The following is an 18,582-nucleotide window of genomic DNA, read 5'->3' as shown; positions in this document are numbered from 1 at the left end:
GCAGCCATCTTGAATTTGTAAGTTGGGGTTGATGCGGTTGCTCCAAGTTGGAAATCCGATCTCAGGGTGCGTTCAAGTTTAAACTTCCGACTGGAACCTGGGAATTTCCGACCTCCGAGTACAAAACAAACGCACCGTTGCCCGATGGCTGTTCTACAGTAGCCCACAATGGACAAACCAAACACTTAGATTTCTATGTCGACCACTGTAGTTCTCCTACCTACTTGTTTTGGTTTATTTTTTAACTCATTTATACTTTAAAGCAATAAACATCAACCTCTTCATGTTATTAAGCCGTGGGAAGAAACTAAATAACACTGAAATTGGGCTTTTTGCAAGATGTCTCTCAGGACAAGCTTCTGGCCCAGAGATGCTAGCTTTTCAAAATTCAGATGTCCCAAGATAACATCCCAGACCACCAGCAGTCAATAGCTATTAATTACCGGGTGCAGGCCCTCGATGCAGGTCGATATGGAACGGCCATTTCCCTGCCTGTTGGGTAATTGTCTCCCAGATCTCATTAAAAGACGTTGCAGTTGGTGAGAGAGAGGAGCGTGGTATTGCAGGAGAAAAGGGAAGACAGAAAACAGATGTGGGTACACAACGGGAGAGTGTAAAATCATCTCTATGGTATGAATCACACTTTTGGCAGACCTTGACTCTTAGCTCCCACCTACTGGCGTTGTCTAACGTTCCAACAGACACACACACATAAACAAAACTAATTTTGCATCAATAAATCGGTTTATTTAAAAGAATATGTTACAATTTATTACAGTAAGCGACGTAACCAAACACTTTGTCTTAAATTTTACATTTCAACATGTCAAGAATCTGCAGGTTGTCGATCTCTGTCCTCTCCTTAGCGTGACTCCTCGAAAAGCCAAACCATATCAGGTGTGAAAACTTAACAACAGAGATGCTGAATTCAACATAGTATCTTACTGAAATAAATAATGTTAGTGACACTTAACTTTAGTCAGGATATGAGAAAGAGTAAGAGAGAGAGAGAGAGAGAGAGGGGTGGTGAGCGCACACTTGAAGGCAGGCAGATCAGAGACAATCGACCACGTCAGATACGGTCCAGTAAACAGACAAGAATCTTGGGAAATGTGTTCCAGCTTTTAGGATTGCACATTCAAGCTCTCAATTCAAGGCCCAGCACATTCAATTAAACCTCTTTTACACACCCATCCAGGTCTTCTGAAGCTCATTAATCAACCAAAACGGCTTTTGTGGAACAGCAACATCATTATAACAAGCACTCTTAGCAAGAGCCGCTGATGTCAATCTATGACTCTCTGCCTGCTTGTAGAAAAACACTGTTGATATTCTCATTACAAGCTAGATAGGAGTTAGGGCTGGGCGATAATTGAATATTATGGTTTACTGGCATTCACTTGCATCATATACTGACCTAATTAAAAACTAGGAAAATGAGTTTTTGTTCTGCACAGATCGTTTCGGGTGGTCTTTGCTTTGCTTTGAGCATCAGTTTGATTATCTTACATGTGATTTTGCACAAATTAGCCATATTATGACAGAACATACTGATTTTGGAAAATGTTCTTATTATCATAATCACCCAACACTAATAGTGGGGCTCATTTTGTAAAAGCTAGAGGCAACCAGCAGTATCATAACCCTCTGATAAAGTTTTAAAACGCCCTCCTAGATGAGTTGATAATGCAGTAAAGCTAGAAAAATAAGGTGACATCACAATATCGCGCCGAGAAATGATTAATATTTAATGTCAGCATGTCATGTTTTAACATGTAATTACATTAGTTTATTCTTTATTTATCTGCCATCCTGAAGTCACTATTGCATCATCAGATAATTATGTTATACTTTATCACATTATCATTATTATTACATTGTTCAAGGGATGAGGACATTAACTGGGCTCATTGGAGGGACATTGTTTATTACATTATACTGCAGCTCTGTGATCAATTGCTACACAGCCTTTAGTGAACGTGCACAGTTATCTTCATATCTATCATGTTGATGAAGTGAGCAAGCTACCCTTTTTTTTTCTTGCTCAGAAATCCTCTTCCCACTTAACCTGAATCTGGAGTGCTCGAGTGGTTCAACAGTACAGCAAAGTACTGGCTACAGAGATAAATAGTGCTGTGAGTGGAAAGACCTTTTGAATTACAGGCCTATTATAAATCCTACGGGAGCTTTCAGAAACAAAGTAATCAGGGCCTGCGAGAGAGCAGGCAGGAAGAGAAGGACCCCTGCTGTCTATTATGGGTAATGCACGCTAAACATGCTGCTCTCCACTGTCTGATCAGTGCTCCACAACAACCCCCAAAACCTTTGCATGTAGAGTTAATGTAATACTATAAATATATAAAAGTTTAATGCAACACTCTGCAGCCATTTGATGATGCAGTACATAATCATACTGTAGTCAGTCAGTCAAAAATGAATGTAAACTATGCACAGGCTAGTTCCAGTATTACGCCCACTGTCTGCTTACATTTCCCACATTCGGAGGTTGTTAATACTGTCGGATAAAGTGCAACATTAGTCAAAAGTTTAATGTTGTTCCTGCTCGTGTGTCGAATCAACACAGCTCTGTCTCTGAAAAAAAAAAAAAAAGTCTAACAATCCTACAAAATGTACGCTTTCTCTCCCCCTTCTCTCATTTGCCTCGTTACAGTGTTAATAGTTCTCTTCTATAAATGCAAATTGATCTGCAAACAGATGACAATGTACGTATGTGGTGTAATTCAGCTGTGACTTACATTCTGAGGGGCTCGCTTTGATTGGCCCCTCGCCTTTTGGGGCCCCATCTGAACGCACATGCACAAACACACTAGCACGCTAACAACTGGCCAAAAAACCACAAAGAAGACGCTGCTGCTCTGATCTGTAAACAGAGAAGCTCGGTGTCTTCCTGTGGTTAACCCTCAGTATCACTGATCAGTGTTGTTTGTGTTCCTCTTTTGCGAGCACTAACAGCTTCCATTTCCCCTTGTCCGTCCAACAGTGCTTCCTTATTTCCTTCAGCTCTCTCTTCCCCGTAGGACAACTTCAGAGGAGGCTCAAAACCTCCTCATGTACAAGCCACATTCCACTTCAAGTCCCTGCCAATAAGAAGAAGGCTTGCATGAATCCATGAAGTCTGTAGAGGCCTCGTTTCTTTTTGACAGAGCTCTGCTTAATGCATGATTATGGTTGCGCTGGATTCAAGAGTTCTGGTTCATGTATCTGCAGCTTTTTATGGTTCTGTGTATTCGATTTGTTCATTTGCAAGTGCTTGTTGATTTGCATGTATTGACGGAAGGGGGGGGGGGGGGTAGCTTCTCAGGTCGTAGCTGATGGTTTGTAAATGATGACCATGTAGTTAATAGCTGAGAGTTGCTGGGTCTGGGGATAGATGAGGGCCAAACTGAGCTGAGTTGGTGATAACGGTCTCTAATTAAGAGGTAACAATCTCTCTTCCTAGGTGCCCCCATCCCTTCTGTGCCTCAGCAGCTGGAAAATATTCTGAAACAGAAACAGCAATCAGGGGGAAGACACAAAAACTCAGAGAAGGGAAACAGAGAAATTCACCCAGGCTATCAATTAATCACAGACTGGACAGAGGCAGGCAAAGCCTTACCTTGCCACACATACCATCTTTACTGCAGTTCTTATTGTCCTTGTCTGTCGCCTCCTCTTCCACCTGTAGAAACACACATTGCAGGTATGAGTGGAGGACTCCGATACAAAGCTTGTAGAGCAGGTTTGTGTGTTGGTAGATGTCCTTACCTCCTTCCTCCATTTCAGCTCACAGAAGACTCTCTCGAAGCACTCATGCATGTAGTTAAACTGAACATCAGCCACGCACAACAAATACAAAGAGAGAAAGATGAATTCAGATTTAAAAAGACAAGTAAGACTGATGTTGAAGGTTTGCATGTTTCCTTTAAGGAATCATTTGATATTTTGGGAAATATGCTTATTCACTTTCTGGAAGAGGGCCAGGTAATGAGATCAATACTGCGGTCATGTCTTGTTTTGTTAAGAAAAGGTTTAGCTTAGTACAAAGACTTGAAATAGAAAAAACAGCAAGCCTAGCTCTATCAAATCATAAAAAACCCACCTTATAATATAATAATTAACACCTTATATATACATTTAATCCTTACAAAAATGAAAGTGTACAAAGGAAACTTGCAGTTTTATGGGGGAGTTATTTGCCAGACTATAGCTGTGTCTCAATTCAGGCGCTGCACCCCATCCTTTGAAGACCTCAGCGGCTGAACCGAGCGGTGTTTGAAATGGGATGGTGTGGCCTATAGAGGATTTTCTGATTTTCTGTTCCCACCCCTACCCGCTGTCGCTCTTGTCAGCTAGCAACCAGCTGCATTTGGCAAGAGATGTAAGGAGGCTACAAGTTAGTTAAGTAATTGGGCCAAAAATCATATTACATGCTTGAGATGCTTCACCTGTGGCAACACGAGCGTGTATTATATTCCAGACTAAGGAGAGGATCATTGTCAGGTAAATTAAATGTATTAAATTAAGATTGTTTGAACTGTGTACTTCTAGCTAATAGATGTTGCGTTTAAGGATGACAACAAAAAACAAACAAACAATAGGCACCAGCGTACCATGAATCTTGGATATTGGTTGGGCGAAAAAGACTCCAATCCTCCAAATTCGGGGACAGAAGGCCATATTTCTCGGCTGCATTTGAGCAGCCTTCAGAGTGGGACAGCTGTGGTCATGCCGCTGTGATGCAATCAGTCTTCAAATACAGCCTTCGAAGGCTGCAGCCTCTGAATTGACACACAGCTTGTTGGCTGGAACCTTTCACTTCCTGGAATCTCTGCTGGTTGCCTGGCAACTGCTCAGTGTAAACAGCCAACATTTCGATTTTTGTATGGATTAAACAAACAAGAGGTGAGCTTTTGATGTGCCTGGTAGACAAGACAGATGAGACAGACATAGGAGAGGTATGCCCCACTTGATGCAGTGGTTAGCATTGTAGCCTCACAGCAAGAGGGTTCCTTGTTTGAACCCAGGGTGGGGGAGCCCTTCTGTGCGGAGTCTGCATGTTCAGTGTGGGTTTTCTCCAGGTGCTCCAGCTTCCTCCCACAGTCCAAAGATATGCAGGTTAATTGGTGACTCTAAATTGGCTGTAGGTGTGAATGTGAGTGTGAATGGTTGTTTGTCTCTATGTGTCAGCCCTGTGATAGTCTGGTGACCTGTCTCACGCCCAATGTCAGCTGGGATAGGCTCCACCCAAATTTGTTTATGACTGTAGGAGTTGTATTTTCACTAAAATACTTTGAGTACTGCAGCACATGTGTAATAATGTGTGTGAGACACTCACATAGGGTGTAAATATCTTGACCCAGCGTGGTTTCTTCTCTCCTCGTGCATATTCAAAGCAGAAAGCCATGCCCTCTTCATCCGTGTCCCACCTCTGCATCTCCCCCCAGTCAAATGCAATCACCTGGTTCTGAAACAACACTGAGGCTTCAGTACACTCACTCTGTACATTTAAAAATATATTTACCACACACACACACTAACACACTTGACAAAGAGTTGCCCTTGCCTCCAGTGTCCCTTCCTCAGTGCAGGCATGCAGCTTGAAGTGGTGAATGCTGATGGCTGTGATCACGTGGCCTTTACGTCGGGAGTCACAGGAGCAATGTGGGAATATGATCTCATTGTAGCCCTCGCAACCCCTCAACAAACTTAGGTACTAAGACGGGAAGAAGCAAAAAGAGACAACACAGTGATTTGTATGATACATTACAATATTTAGTTCTGACACTGCCTGAAGTTTAGATCGCAGGATGCAGCTTCTGATGTTTAACGGTATCCAGAGCCACATCCACACTAACATGCTTTCATTTTAAAGCGGCACCTGAAAACAAATGTAAAGAGGAAGCAGATAGTGTGCTCTGGAGTTGGTTGCTAAGTTACAGAAAATTCTACAGAGAAGTAGGACCAGAGATTTCTTTGTTTGGACTTGAGACTATTACTGAACGTAACACGAGTGTAAGGCGGTCAAGGCAGCGGAAATGAGATGGGAGTCATTACAAAGCAAATACGGCAACATGTTACAGTGGCAATGGGAAAGCAGCACTCACACAAGAAGGATAAAATCTTACCATGTATATGTAACCTCGCTTTGATGTTTTGACTAGACATGTTGTGAAAGATAAGACCCAATCGGGGAGCAAATGTGTTTGTCTTTGTCATTGTTACCAAAAGTCTCTGTTTCTGCCCATTAAGACTAAAACACAACCCAAGTTTTCAAACTAAAACAAGGTAAGCAGCGTTTTCAAAGGTCTCAGTTTCAGGGTTCCAATACGCTGCAGTCGTGTGGAAATTAGGTGTGAAAGTAGCAATGGTTATGTATTTTAAAACAAAAACATATTAGTGTGGATGCAGCCTAAGCTTTATAGCCATAAAGCAGAGTACAATCAGATACTATAGTTATTCTTTGCTGCCAAACTGATGTGAAAATAAGGTGAGTATTTACCTGCTGGGGCAGGTTTAATCCCTCTAAACATAGGGTATTTATATTTGCAGACAGAGGAGAACTTGCTCACTTTCTCTATGTGCATTTTCCTCTCCAGTCAAACCTACACACTCATTGTTAGACAACCTCCACCCCCAGAGGACTCTGTACCTTTTCCACTTTGTTATATCACGCACAGTGAAGGGAGACAAGTGGGAGAGAGAGGGGATGACATATGTCATACTGAACTATAATGAGTAACTCTATCTGTCTCAGTCTGTGTCAGTGGCTCAGGAGCAGTAGTAGAGTAGCTGCGTGTTGTCGGTCCATATGTGAGACACTGACCATGGACATCTTCTTCTGCTCCGCCAGTTTCTGCAGCTGGTAGGACTTCTGCTCTGCTTTGATGAAGCCTTTCTTCACATCATCCACAGCCTGCAAAGATGAGACCAAATAGGGGACATGGTTAAAACAAAACCCACAAAAAACACATCCAAACACACACCTCAAAGACAGACACACACCTGATGGAAGAAGTAGTTGACAGCAAGCTGGTTGTCATTGAGCAGAATCTCCTCCTCTGTAGTGAAGAGCCACTTTCGCAGGGTGAGACATGTTCCCGGGATGGCTGAGGTATAGTTCTGTACATACAGTTTGTGGGGGAACTCGTTGGGGGCAAGCTTACGCACTGTAGATGAAAGAGGAAAAAAAGGAGGAAGGAGGGAGAGATGTCACATTTTTATGTGGTTCAAAAAGTCTTGTTTTGTCTTGACATAAAACCAAACTACTTTAAGTTTGTTGCCATTTCTTTCTGTTTGTTTTGCAACTTTCCTCGTGTTCCTCTGCCTCCCTGGAGTGCTGTCAATGGCATTTTAAAGAAGCCACCACATGTGAAGGAAAACAACCAATCAGAGCCGAGGATCCTCTGTCAATCACATCAGTCGCTGCTTGTAAACTGAGCAGTGATTGACAGCAGTGACTGAGGTGAGAAGTAGGCAATACAGTAACAGAATCTTGATTCATATTTGATCAGCGCTGCCTAGTTTGACAGTTTGCAGTTAACGTGCAGTGGATGACATAATTGAGAGCTACATTAGAAAGCTGTTTTCCTCTAGCCACTGTGGATTCTTGTGAATGCCATTAAAATACCAACTGTAGCTTTTAAGCTTTGGTGTGAAACATGTTAGATACTAGACGTTTTGCCTGATGCTCTATATTGATGATATGCAGTGGAAAAAGAAAAGAAGAAAACACGAAAATGGACATGTAATAAGAGCCTTACTTCCTCCCCACACTCCACTATGCAGGTGCAGGATGGATATAATAATAATAATGTTCAGCTCTGACCTATGTGTAGTATTATAATTATTACCATTACCATAACCACAGCAGCGCTTTTAGCAATGCTAGCAGCCTGGCTCCATCAGACTCAGCTGTTTGTGTTTAATGCTAATTACACTAAACTAAGATGTGTTAGCATTTAGCTCATAACATTGCGGTACAGCCTCGCAGAGCTGCTGGCATGGCCACAGACTCTTATGCTGTGTCTCAAATCGCGTACTTCTGTACTTACACTGAATATTTTGAGTGTGTAAGTGCGTTCACACTGAGACGTATGGAGAAATGCAGTGCACTATGAGTACCCGGATGGTGCACTCTAAACGGTCAATTAGTTGAGTGTGGAACTATGGACACTTCCCGCCCTCAATGGTCGCCATCTTGGCTACGTGGCGGAAGGGGAGGGACCACTTTTCAAACTGGAAATGGCGGCCGAGGACTGTGTACAAATGTAAGTTATACATGTGTTTTTTGCACTGAGCACCACTATACTGTTGTCTGTAATGATTTGGTACCGCGAACGATAATGCGAATGCTAATTCTAGTTTGCTAACTAGCTAACAGCTGCGGTTGTCATTTCCAGTAAGTGCACAACAGTCGTGTTTGGTTTGAGACAACACTACCCTGTCGAAATTCACGCACTACGCCAATAAGTACATAGTGCACACAGTATACTAATACAATAACTAACTACGAAGTATGCAATTTGAGACACAGCATCGGTCTTATCTTATCTTAAATTCTGCTTTGCCATTAATTGAAAAAATGACCAGTTACAGAGCAATGACAAGCAAAGCATCAAACATAACAGCATGAGGTGTTGCAGAGGTGAGAAAAAAAGGTGTTACAGTGAGAACAAAAGGATCTGAATAAAGTCTAGTAACTTTGGCAGAGGCAAAGGACAAATTTATCTAGATGCATAAAGAATTAAATGGTCAGTAATATAATTCAGGTTATACATTACAGATAAATGTAAGGAAACCTTCCCTTAAGTAAACCATGAAAAACAAAAGCAGGGTCTCCGCACATTTTCATGGACAAAATTTCAAAACCTTTCCATGACTTTTCAAGGACCCATATTAATTTGTTTTTTCTTGCCCCACTTGCCAGGCATTTTTTTTAAACATATCAGATTCAAACTCTGTTCAAATATAATTCCAGCTAGCAAGCATACATTAAGGGAGAGATGGAACGTGGGCTCCAGCTCCAGAAAATAACGAAGAAGATCAAGGTGACAGGTTTATTACACACAACAAAATTCCATGACTTTTCCAAAACTCCTAATGACTTTTACTAATGTAATGACTTCCAGATTTCCCATGACTGTGAGAACCCTGTAAAATGTAACCAGTGTGAAAAGGCTGGAGGAAGGGTGGGGATTTATCTTAAATTCTTGCTGCTGCCTTTCCTCCAACTTGGAAATAAGAGAGAATTTGGAGAGTGGAAGGAATGCAAATATTTATGATAATCTAATCTGCAACTGATAAAATCATGGATGAGCTTCTGCACATGACTGAGGGGGAAAAAAAATCTTAACTTCTAGTTCACTTTTTTGGCTGAAAGAAAAAATTCTGAACTCATGTGACCTGCATCAAAAATCTCTCTTGTTTTTACTTCTACCCTTCAGCTGCTTCTGCCTTTGCAGTAACAGAGAGAGCACCCGGTTCATAAAGGATGAGTTCAGCAGCTGAAAGGAACCACTTATGATAAAGATCCATTTAGGTGCTTTTTAAAAAATCTGAAACATCCGGGTGAACCGCACTAGCCTTGAGAAAGCAAGGACCAGTTGAAGTGACACATACGAACACTTGCGCACAAAGGCACTCAGGTGTTTATCATGGATTATTTTAAAAGGATGGCTGCTGAAGACTCATAACACTCATTAGGCGATACCAGCTACAGCTAAAGTAAAAAAAAAAATCAGTGTTTTAAAGATGGAAAACATCTGGCATTGGCATAGAAACGGAGCATACACACAAACTCAAAACCTCAATTACACGTTCTTACTAACCGAAGGTGTGGTTGATGACCTCAAACAGAGCAAAGTAGCTGGCTGTTACACTGTCCATCCCTAGTTTCATAACCACAGCCTTGAAAGAGACAGAGAGAGAGACAGAAAAAAACATTTGCAGGATGACTGTAATAACGTCATGCTTATAATGGTAAACAGTTATTCAGGCCTGTGTGTGTGTTTACCTGGTACACCTGGTCTGTAGTCGAGTTTTTGCGAACTCTGACAGTGAGCGTGGTTTTGTCGGGCATGGCTATTCTCAACTCCACATCTGACACGCCATTATAGTTCTAGGTCATGAGAAGGAGGGACAAACTGTATGGTGAGTCACAGGCAGAGGACCACAGAACGGTACAAACATTTAGGTTTTTTTTTTTACCTCATCTGATTCAGACAGGAACTCCTGCATGATGTCACTTTCTCCAATTACCCGTACAGAGCACACTGCAGATGAGAGACAAAACATATCAATTCATTAATGTGATGTAACAGTGGTTACATAATGGGGTGGACAGTATTTAATTTGGTTCTTTCCACACTTTTTTTTACCCCATAACTTAGCTTTACAAACCCCAGAGAGAATTATACTACTTACTACAGTCTGACTTTCCAAAGTTTTCTAGAAACCCTATATTCCCTCCTCTGTGCCTGACCTTTCTCCAGGTATTCTTCCAGGCCCCTGCGTCGTGCGTCCAGCTGCTGCTCTGACAGGGAAAAAGGCCACTTCCCTGGCAGCTTGGGGAACGTAAAGTTGGCAAACTCCCTCTTCAGGTTTTGGTGTAGGATCACAAACTCACGGTAACGCTTGGAGCACAGCTGCCTGCCTGCCATGTACACATTATATACCTGGAAGAGGGAGAGTGCAGTGAGGAATGAAAATGAGTGTCCTAAAGCAATGACAGGGAGTTCAAGATCAATCCTCCCACATGAGCCTTCAACAAATATCCGCCAACTCATGTTTCCAAATTCACCCACCACAAACTTTTCCTGGTTGAGCTCAGTGTGTTTGTAGCTCGGCACAGAGATGGGGACGGCCTGCTTGTCGGAGTAGTCGTAGCAGGACTGGGCTGAAATGTCATCTCCGGGATCCAGGCAGTCGGCCTCCTGGGGCGGGACGGACAGCACGGCCAGCACCAGCTCCCGCTCTCCAGCCCGGATCAGGTCCACCACCTGCTTGTGGGTTGCTCCCTCTACATTTACACCATTACTGTGGAAAACATGGAGGAAGAGATGTGGATAGTTGATGAGCTCAATTATTCATACAGAGATTTTTTTGTATTGTACTGCAATAAATGCTAACTTGCTCAAAAAATGAGTATTACACTGTATGAGTCGGTGGCACATTTTGATGCTGAGTTTGTACCGAACTAAACTGTATAGACACATTTACATATCCACAACATTAGGGGCTCGAAATACCACGTACATAGGCAGTAGTGCATGCAACATCTGAGCTATGCACATCATTCTCAGCTCTGCATGCACCAGTGTACAAAACTGAGGCTGTCAACTCTCACACATTGACTGTGAGACTCAACTGACACATTTCACACGCTCTCACACCAGACGTCCATTTTCTCACGCAGTGAAATTTTTGTCATGACTGATAACGTTGCGGTGCTGACAGAGGACACTACCAGTGCACTGATGGACGAGACAGAGTGGCACAGAGCAACAGCAACACCGTGTAGAACACAGCAGTCGAGCCAGCCGCTGCTTGGACTTTGATGCGTGTCGATTTATGTTGTTATGGTACTGGTACCTGGAGCAGCCAAAAGCACAAAGGAAGACTCACATTTCAGGACTCATTTACTACACATCATATGTTAAATAAGTCTTGTTCAACCTCATATGATAAAACTGTTTCTGTATTAGGTTTGTGACCCCTGACCACATTATCATAGTTCATAAAAATGCACCGCAGTGATGATAGACGTGTGATGATATAATGCAGACCTACTGATGTGCATTCAACCCTGCTCAACCCTCAACCTCAACCCTGAGTCAGCCGTCGCTTTGTCACTACTTCATACACTTCACTGATAACTGTAGAGTCACACAGGCCTTCACGATCAAAGAAAGGTTTTCACTTTCTCCCTGCTCTTGGAGAAGTACAGTATGTTTAAACATTAATAAATGAATACTCCACCAACCTTCAATATTTAGAGCAAGTTCTACCTGCCAGATCTATTTTATAATCAAGAGCTGTGACCAGACTGCACATCTTATTGTACAAACTGCCTACAGGTGTCACTCAATGATATTGCAACACATTGAAAACGTCCTCATTTTTAAACCCAGACATTAAATAAATGTTTTCCTTCAGTGGTTTGCTGAAACTTTCAATTTTAAAATACAACATTAACAATTTCTTTGGATTTAAACTGCCATAAAAATCCCTTAATAGGTTTTATTTCAGGCCGAACTGAATTCAAGAGTTTTCAATGCGAGTAAGGCCATGGCAGAAGTGCTAAAGAAGGACAAATGCACCAAATGGTGCAGTAGAAAAAAAATTGTTATGTACACAAAATAAGTATACATCTGACAACATCAAGCAATCAAATATAATTACTACAATTTACAGCTTCAAAAAACGGCCACAGATGTGAATCAGAACATCTCTGACACTTTAACAATGCTGAAAAACTGGCGAGTTTCACAAAGTGAACACAGGACTGACTGAATACACAGGACTGTTGTATTCAGTCACTTATAACCCATCATTTTGCATTGTAAGCTCATCTGAAGGGGAAAGGGCGAAGCATTGAATTATGACAGCCCTAAACAGAACGTAAATTCTGAATGAAATGGCAGAAAGTGACATGTTGTAAAGTAAATCAAGTGAAACAGCCTCTTTTTATGCGAGGGTGGCAGAGTGACAGAGGATTTGTCCTCAAAATCACCCTTTCAGGGCTCACGTCTTCCCCTTAGGAACAAGACCTTTGGTTTATGTCATTAGCACAGCTGAGCATGAGCAACACTGGGTGTGTGCCCTTTGGCAGGCATGTGTCAGAGGCATGACAGCGCTGATGACGGTGCTGTAGCGAGTTGACTTTACTCAAAACAGCCACAGCAACCCTTCTAAAGCTCTCAGCATCACTCCTCGCTGTTTGCTTTGGACACTATTTAAAAGTAATTCCAAAGTTATGGGCGGGTTGGCAAATATAGGCTGTATAAACCATGCCAGAATGAGACTCAGTAAATTACATTATCCTGTGCTTAATGTTTTGTGCTTATGTAATGGACTTTATCATTTTAAACAATCAAATATTAGCATGAATGCATAAGTTGGCATTTGAACATTTTCCAAAGACAGAACAGACAGAAGCCAGAACGGCCTCAAATGTCACTTGTTATTAATTTGCATAATCTGGATGCAACCCAGTCAATACCTTGGGGGAAATCTTAATCACGACTTGTGTGGCATTAATTTGTTGGTAAAAGCTGGCTCTGATTTTCTAATACAATGGCTTCCTCTTTGAGTTTTGCAAAAATAGGTTGACGTCAGAATATGCTGTAAAAATATATCATAAACTTCTCCAACAGATAAAACTCAATTCTCAAGTCCCCGTGTCTCCATTTACACTAGGACTGCAACTAACGATTATTTTCATAATTAAATAATCTGCTTATTATCTTCACGATTATGTGATTAATTATTTGGTCTATAAAATGTCAAAAAAAATGTGAAAATGCACATCACAATTTTCCAGAGCCCAAAGTGACGTCTTCAGATTTCTTCTTTTGTCCAACCAACAGTCCAAAACCCATAAAGTCTTTAATTACTATCATAAATGACAACGAAAAGCAGCAGTTTCTTACATTTGCATGCATTTCACTGCTGGTGAGATGGTCTTTTCACAAAACTAGGCTGTCTATGCAGTAGAAAGATGCAAATACTTGCGTGCTGCAACACAAGAGGAAACAGAGAAAACAGAGAAAAAGGCACGTGGCATGTGCTTTTGATCAAGAAGTGGAGAAGCCATAACTACTGCTCGCTCTCGCTGGCAAATGAGCTGCGAGATTTGGGCACTGGAAAGATGTAGAGAGGTTTAACATAGTTCATTAACACATACTACCCACATTGTAATGACACAGTGCTGGTTTAAAATCGGCAAACTATCCCTTTAAGAAGCTGGAACCAGCAAATATTCGACATTTTGCTTGATGAATGACTGAAACGACTGATTATCAAAACAGCTGATGATAGATTTTCTTCAGATCGACTTATTATTAATCGACTAATCCAGTGGTTCCCAAATAGTGTGCTGCAATGCCAACGTAGGTGTGCTGTAAATTTCTGTAATAAGCACACATTATTACGGCAATATTCAACTGTGCCCTTTACAAAAAGTTATGAACTAATATTTAACTGACTGTATGAGTATGTTGTGCACACTCATTTCCTAATAAAGAGGCAAACTCTACCTAAAAATGTAATGTAATTTAATTTAATTTAAAAAACCTTCACAGGGGACCTATTTGTCACTGTTTGCGCATTAGAATTACTAGTGTGCAGCACATCAAAAGCCCTGATTGGCAGCCAGTGTGAGGGATGATAATATTTAAAAGGAGAAAGCCGTGTGCGGTGGGACAATAGATCGCTTTATTGTACTGCAACAAAGCACCAGTGAAGACGACTATCACGAAAGCTACCTGTCTTATTTTGTTGTCTTACGTCGTGATAAGGGAGATATCACACATTACAGAAGCTATTGTGCACAGATGTAAATACAGGTGTGCCTTCAGATTTTGGCTTACCTGTTTGTGTGCCTTGGACACAAGAAGTTTGAAAACCACTGGACTAATCGTTGCAGCTCTAATTTACACAACAATGACCAACACCTGCCAACATTCTTCGATAGCTTAGTCAGTGAGGGATCACATTCTTGTCATTGGTGAAATCAGCTGGCAAAAACCCTGTGTGTCAGAAGTATCATGTCTGTCTACTTCCTCCCTGGGTCAACAGTGGATTAAGCAGTGACAAGGTGAACAATGCATAGGGGAATGGGAAGGTAAAAAAGAGGAAAGGGAGGAAATCGGACCTGTAATCTTAACAAACATACTCAAAACAAAGCACCCTATCACAGTGATGCAAAAATGCTGTAAATCCAATACAGACATATATAGATAGAGCTTGTGACAAACAGCTGATCTGTTATGTCAGCCATTATGTCATGGCTTACGGTGACAGGGTGACACATGTCTAAAGCTCTCTGATACAAATAACTCAATGTCAAGAGCTAACTTCACATGAACATCCAAGCGAGTCAAGGAAGGCCGTCTGAACTGGGGCGCTCATACTAAAGCTGACATATTTATGTAGAGATAAACAAAGCACAATAGAGGAGACACAATTAAAATCATCCTGCAGGTGCAGTAGGAGAAAGAACAAATGTCTCCTACAACACAAAACCCAGACTAAGCATTTTGGCAGCTCTTTCATTCTAGCAGCTTTATGACTATATAATAAGCACTGGGTGTAGTGGCCTTTGCACTTGCACCATCAGCACATCTGAGCATCATAAATAGTTTTTCAGAGACATTTTTCTGTGTATCATATTCTCAGTTTTTCTGTCTTTATTAATTTATTTTGCTGCTGCTGTTCTCCCCCGTGTCAGCGTGGGGTTTCTCCAGGTGCTCCAGCTTCCTCCCACAGTCCAAAGACATGCAGGTTAATAGGTGACTCTAAATTGCCCGTAGGTGTGAATGTGAGTGTGAATGGTTGTCTGTCTCTATGTGTCAGGTCTGCGATAGTCTGGTAGCCTCTCCAGGGTGTATCCTGCCTCACGGCCAATGTCAGCTGGGATTAGTTAGGTATCCCTTGTGACCTCTAACAGGATATGCAGTTACAGAAAATAAATGTGTAGAGTTTTCTATTTTTTACTCACAAGCAACAATTCATATGCTAAAACTCAAGGCTAATTGAAGAGAGCATGCGCTGCCCACTAGAGAGAGGGTTTTAACATTATGCATAGCCTTCATTATCAAGCAGAAGGCTAAACAAAAGCTGTAACTCGATAGATTATTTTGCATCAAATGCTCAAAAGCAGGAGTTGTTTGTAAATGGGCAAAGAAGTATTGATTGCATAGAGAACAGCAGAGGCTCTTTACCACTGCAGCTAGTGTGCAGGCACTCCACAGTGTGCATACTTAAGTTATTGTGTACATACTGCACCTTGACAGGAAAGGCTCCATGCACCAAAGCAAAATCTTCCACTACATGTGCAAAGACCTATGTGGGTCTGTCTTATCTACTGGATGGAAGACAAAGGAGATGAGACAGTCCCAAATGAGGCTAGTAAAGCATTATTGGGTGAACCCTACACTGAGTCAGCTGGACACAAACATTCATCACAATTAAGAAAGCCAGTAACCAAAGGACGATTTGACCAGAATAACTGATACAGGGTTCAAATAAAAGGGCTAGCTGGCTGTCCTTTGTATACATTATACAACAAAGCACATACATACATCCACATGCTTGCACAGAAGCACGCAGAAATAATGGGGTCAACAAACTGCTAGGTTACTGCAGGCCATCCATTAACGAAGCAGTGTGCAAAAGCCAGCCAATGAGACGCTGAATTTTGGTGAGCGAAGCCAATCAGAGTTGAACTGAAGGCATCCCTCCCTTTCTGCATCACCTTATTCCCCACAAACAGACACATTGAAGCGCCAGTGATGCTGAGCTGTGTGCTGCGTGTTCCTCTCCATAGCAACAGAGCCTAACATCAGCAAGCAATCTCCATGCATACTAACGTGCCAGTGAGGACGGCCACCTCTATCCTGAATGCAGCACACACACATCAGGGATCACTGACAGTAACATCAAAGCCATGTGTGGTTCACTGACCAGATGCAGTCATGCTGCTCATAATGATTTGCCTTGTTTAACCTTCATGATTAATGTAAGCAAAGCAAAGATGTGAGCAAAAGATGGAGAGTGTCATGCAGACATATTGCACACTGCATCTGGCTCCAGTGATATGACTGTGTACAAGGGGTGTCTTGAGAATATTTGGCATGCTGTGGATGAGTGGAATAGGTTCCAGTGTGACGGGAATTCCTAATGATCCCTGGGTCTGTTCTCTCTGACACACACACAGACACTCCTTTCATTAGGGTGAGCGGCTACTCTGCCCCGCAAGACCAGTATGATAGTGCACGCTCACGCAGGCTTTTTGGTGGCCGACACTGGTCCCAGTAAAGAGGCAGTGAAAGATGCTCACAGGTCCTGCTTGCTTTGTTTTTCACTGACAATCATGCTGTGATTAAAGAGTCATTTATACGTCACCGTTGCTCATAATATGCTTTGGGTTAAGCTAAAACAGTAACGTCAGCCACTTACACCTCCAGAATCCTGTCCCCCTTCGAAATACCGGCTCTGTCGGCGGCACCTCCCGGTAGGACAGCACTGACATGCTGCAGTGGAGCGTACAGTTCCCCGTTAATGCTCCGTAGTTGCCCGCCTTCACTAACTTGTCCCCGGACATTGAAACCATAGCCCGAGTCAGACTTCACTATTCGGACTAGCCGTGGGCCTGAAGTAACGGTGGTTGCCGTCTGGCAGCTGCCGCCGGTGCCCGGTGTAACGTTACCGCTACCGGAGCCGTTACGGGAAGAAGGGTGAGGTAACGGAGGGACCGATGAACAAATCCCTTGTCCCTCGACGTCCGCCATGTTTCTACACTATTTGTATCATCCACTCCAATTAAGCGAACAATAAATATCCTACAAACATTAGCTTGTAGTAGCAGGCTAATCAGCTCGGCTAGCTAACTGACCCAGATCACCGGAAAAAGCCGACAGAGTCCGATGATTCGCGAGACCACCCCAGGACGCGTTCCATATGGGTCACCTCAGACTCCTTATCCCTTTAATGTCCACGCTAAGAAAAAAAGCGATGGAAATAAATATTCGTACTTTTTATTTCTTTGGAGCAATAATACAATAAATAAATAAATAAATAAATAAATAAAAATCAATGGTTCGTTCTTTTTTTCTTTTTTAAACACGCCTGATTGTAAAACAAACAAACAAAACAAAAACAAAAGAAAAAAAAATACAAACCCTGCACTGTTATAATACTAATGATTTTATTAGCATACCAAAATATATCAATTTGTTACTAACCATTGCAGTACTTTGAAAACATGATGAAATGATGAAAAATCATACTGATACTTTATTTTTTTTTATTTTTATTTTTTACATCAAATATGTAATGGAATAAAATTAAATATATAGCAATATATATATATATATATATATATATATATATATATATATATATATATATATATGTATCATTTAACAACAATGAATAATCAGAAGTTTTTATTTTATTTTATTTTGTCAATGGTCAATTTAAATAGCTTAACTACCTTTACCACAAAAGGCCAAATGAACTGTTTGACAAAACATGTTTTTACAAAGAATTATTTGACTTTTAATAGATTGTTATTCAGTCAAATACTCTTGTCATATATTTAATCATTTATTGCAATACATGGAAATACAGTTATGCTTGGCTTCAATGGCTCCACTCCAAACCAAAACAGGGAGCACAATGCAGACAACGCCCGTGGTGTACAAGAGTGGGCCCAAAGCAAGATATAAAATACCTTTTTTAACCTTTGAGCCATGTTAGGACTCTGAAGTAGGAAGGTGGAGTGGAGGCTGGGGTGGAGGATACAAAGCTTTGCCAGCAGCAGCGGCAGTGGCGTGTGGCAGCCTTGGTGTAGAAGGGATC

General features: G+C 41.7%; 1 protein-coding gene across 2 annotated transcripts; it reads right to left on the bottom strand.

Annotated features, from left to right (window-relative positions):
- Positions 1-725: 725 nt before the first annotated feature.
- Positions 726-17,625, bottom strand: snx27b (sorting nexin 27b). Of its 2 annotated transcripts, none has more exons than XM_033641530.2 (13): positions 17,179-17,625; positions 10,803-11,034; positions 10,481-10,673; positions 10,207-10,271; positions 10,013-10,117; positions 9,828-9,906; positions 7,003-7,166; positions 6,824-6,913; positions 5,564-5,713; positions 5,336-5,464; positions 3,766-3,825; positions 3,617-3,679; positions 726-3,501 (listed from the first exon to the last, which is right to left on the bottom strand). In XM_033641530.2, exons 1-13 carry the CDS (start codon positions 17,508-17,510, stop codon positions 3,457-3,459), a joined length of 1,707 nt encoding a protein of 568 aa, XP_033497421.1. In that variant the 5' UTR covers positions 17,511-17,625; the 3' UTR covers positions 726-3,456. The 2 variants fall into 2 exon arrangements, with proteins under 2 accessions (XP_033497421.1, XP_033497420.1); XM_033641529.2 differs by having other exon boundaries at positions 3,631-3,679.
- Between the last annotated feature and the right edge of the window lie 957 nt (positions 17,626-18,582).

Source organism: Epinephelus lanceolatus, chromosome 10 (assembly GCF_041903045.1).
Source record: "Epinephelus lanceolatus isolate andai-2023 chromosome 10, ASM4190304v1, whole genome shotgun sequence".
Taxonomy (NCBI): Eukaryota; Metazoa; Chordata; class Actinopteri; order Perciformes; family Serranidae; genus Epinephelus; species Epinephelus lanceolatus.
This window is presented reverse-complemented; position numbering and strand designations above follow the sequence as displayed.